Below are 2,500 nucleotides of genomic sequence, written 5' to 3'. Positions count from 1 at the left end.
GGTTGTGTGGTTCTCCATCCTTCCTCAATGCATTTCATCGGTCTCTCAGAAGGATTTTACTTCTTTTTACTCGTTCTGCGCGGTTGCAACGTTGCATTTTTATCCAAAGTTGATATAAGACTCTGTCCATTATTAGTAATAAAGCCCAATTTTTATTAACAAACAATGCTTTCGGTATTTGCAAGCGCGATCATGATCCAAAATGAACAGTAAAAATCGACCGAGCGAGATATGATCGAAAATGATCGAAAAAAATAAAAGAATTGGTCACTCTATAAACTCCTCCTACAAGATCCTTCGAGTCCTTCAAAGTGACTGTAAGCCAGTCTTGCCCAGCCGTCAGTGGAGCAAGGAGTGTGTACGTGTGTGTGTGCGAGTGGTTCTACAGCGGCTGTGAAATACCGCTGGGATCATCGGCCTCCTTTAGAAAGCTTTTGGGGAATTTAAATGTGATAGACTCCTAAGTGTGCGTTGGAGAAAAGTGTACTTGTGTTTGTGGTGTGTGTGACCTGCTGACACGCGCTGGTCCCAATGCCAGGTATAGATTTTATTTTTGGTGTTTATATTTTTTTTATCATGTGTGGTATCAGTATCTCTTTTTTTGTATGTGATTAGATTATGTGGTGAGAGAAAAGCTCATTAAAAATTGGTCGATTGTAAGGGAAATAGCCCCATCACAGGGAGAGTTGCGAAATGTCGCTGGATAGAGTATTTTTTCGACTGTTTTATACATAAATACTTGTCGCTGGGCTTTTATTTTATAATTGTAAGACTGTATTATATTGGTGACAATAGTGACAGATACCACCGAGTGGAAAAACAAGTTATGTGTGAACGACTACATTACGTTTTCTATCCTTTATGAAACAAAGATCCATACTTGTGAAATTATGTGCCGAAACTATAAATATTTTCGGGATTACTAGAACTTCATGTGTTGAAACGCCCAAATAAAATAACAAAGGACTGATTTGGAAATATATATGACACTGAAGTAGAAAATGCAAAGAAAATTATGTTTTTTATGTAAACGATTGAATTTGACGCGCTCCAGCTGTCATAAATTAACGTTCACGCGAGTGGTGCTTATCGTATTGTAACGCTTCTAACATTTGGTGTGTGAACCATGTGTTTGTATCCAAGGGTTTTTTCTGGTGATATTTCTTTATAGGATTATTTTCATTATCTTAGTGAAATAGGTGCGTATAAAACAGCTGGATTGTCAGAGTTGCAGGCCTACAGTTTAGCATATAATTGGAAAGTTTAGAAAGACTGAACTAACTCATGAAGTTAAGTATACCTTTAATTTACTTTAAAGGGGAATACGAAGTGGTCATTGCGAATTAGATGAAGTTTTGACGCTGGTCTTTGGTTTAAGGGTCAAGACAATCATCCATTCCAAATGCGCACAATCAGTTAGACAATTAACTAACCAAATTTATCACACCGATCAATAGCGTATTAATTGTAAACTGCTTAGTTACCCAGCTAACAACCAGGACGCCGTACAACCCCGGTATTCACAACAGCAAAGGATTGAGGGAGTGTTTCTGCTTACTCACTAGGCATTGTGTGGGGATGCGCATTGGCTTCTCTCTACCAGGGTCATTTTCGCTCCTCCCTCCTCCGCCATTCCTTTCTTTCTTTCCACGCCCGCCTTTTTTCATTCCCTTTCGCTCGCTCGACGATCGCTCTCGTCTGCATCTCTTTCTCCTTGTTTCTCATTGTCTCACTCTCTCTCATTCTCTCTTTCTCTTTCTCTCATTTACTCATTCTCTCTTTCTCATTCTCTCATTCGCTCATTCTATCATTCTCTCATTCTCTCTCATTCTCCCATCCTCTCTTTCTCTCTTTCTCTCCCTCTCCCTCTCCTCCCTTTCCTTCTCCCTCTCTTTCTCCCTCTCCCTCCCCCTCCCTCCCTCTCCCTCCCTCCCTCCCTCCCTCCCTCCCTCCCTCCCTCCCTCCCTCTCTTCCCATCCCCCCTCTCTCCTTCTCTCCCCCTCCCAGCCTCCCACCATCTTTTCCCTCTCCTTCTTCTTCCCCTGCTTCTGCTTGCTTGCATACCTGACTGTCAGATGGAGTAAGTCCTGTTTGCTCGACACCCTTGCTCTCTCTCGCCCAGGAAGAGCACAATAAAAGCTTTTACAGGGCGTGGGCAGCACAGAGCGTGTTCGTCGAGCTGTGTGTATGTGTGTAGTTCGTCTGTCTGCGAGCGTGGGTATGTGCATCATCCTTGGCGAGACGTGCCCCATGCCCCGGGTATTAGGGTAAGCCGGGGGTCGCCGTAGATGTGGAAGTTTAGTGAGGTCGGCAGGGTGGGATGAAGGTTAGGCGGGGTGGGGTTTGGGGGGGGTGAAGGACAGGTTAAAGAGAGGGAGTCAGGTAGGAGAACTAGCGGACGGCGAGGAGCGAAGGGAAGGAGAGGGGGAGGAGGAAGAGAAGATGGGGGGGGGGAGGCGGTAGAACAGACGAGAAAGCTGAGTTGCGAGAGAAAAAAATA

At 44.2% G+C, this 2,500-nt stretch overlaps 1 protein-coding gene across 3 annotated transcripts in view; it reads left to right on the top strand.

Annotated features, from left to right (window-relative positions):
- LOC125039964 (cell surface glycoprotein 1-like) overlaps positions 1–2,500 on the top strand; it is a 70,043-nt gene that overhangs the window by 15,765 nt on the left and 51,778 nt on the right. For 2 of the 3 annotated variants that reach the window (XM_047634379.1, XM_047634384.1), the window contains exon 1: positions 325–538. The exons of the other annotated variant lie outside the window; for it this stretch is intronic. In XM_047634379.1, coding sequence (XP_047490335.1) covers positions 532–538 — 7 coding nt within the window. In that variant the 5' untranslated portion in view covers positions 325–531. Of the gene's footprint in view, positions 1–324; positions 539–2,500 lie in introns of those variants that run through there. 3 annotated transcript variants of the gene reach the window in all.

Source organism: Penaeus chinensis, chromosome 3 (assembly GCF_019202785.1).
Source record: "Penaeus chinensis breed Huanghai No. 1 chromosome 3, ASM1920278v2, whole genome shotgun sequence".
NCBI lineage: Eukaryota > Metazoa > Arthropoda > Malacostraca > Decapoda > Penaeidae > Penaeus > Penaeus chinensis.
Note: the sequence above shows the minus strand (reverse complement) of the source record. Positions and strands in the feature narration are given on the sequence as shown.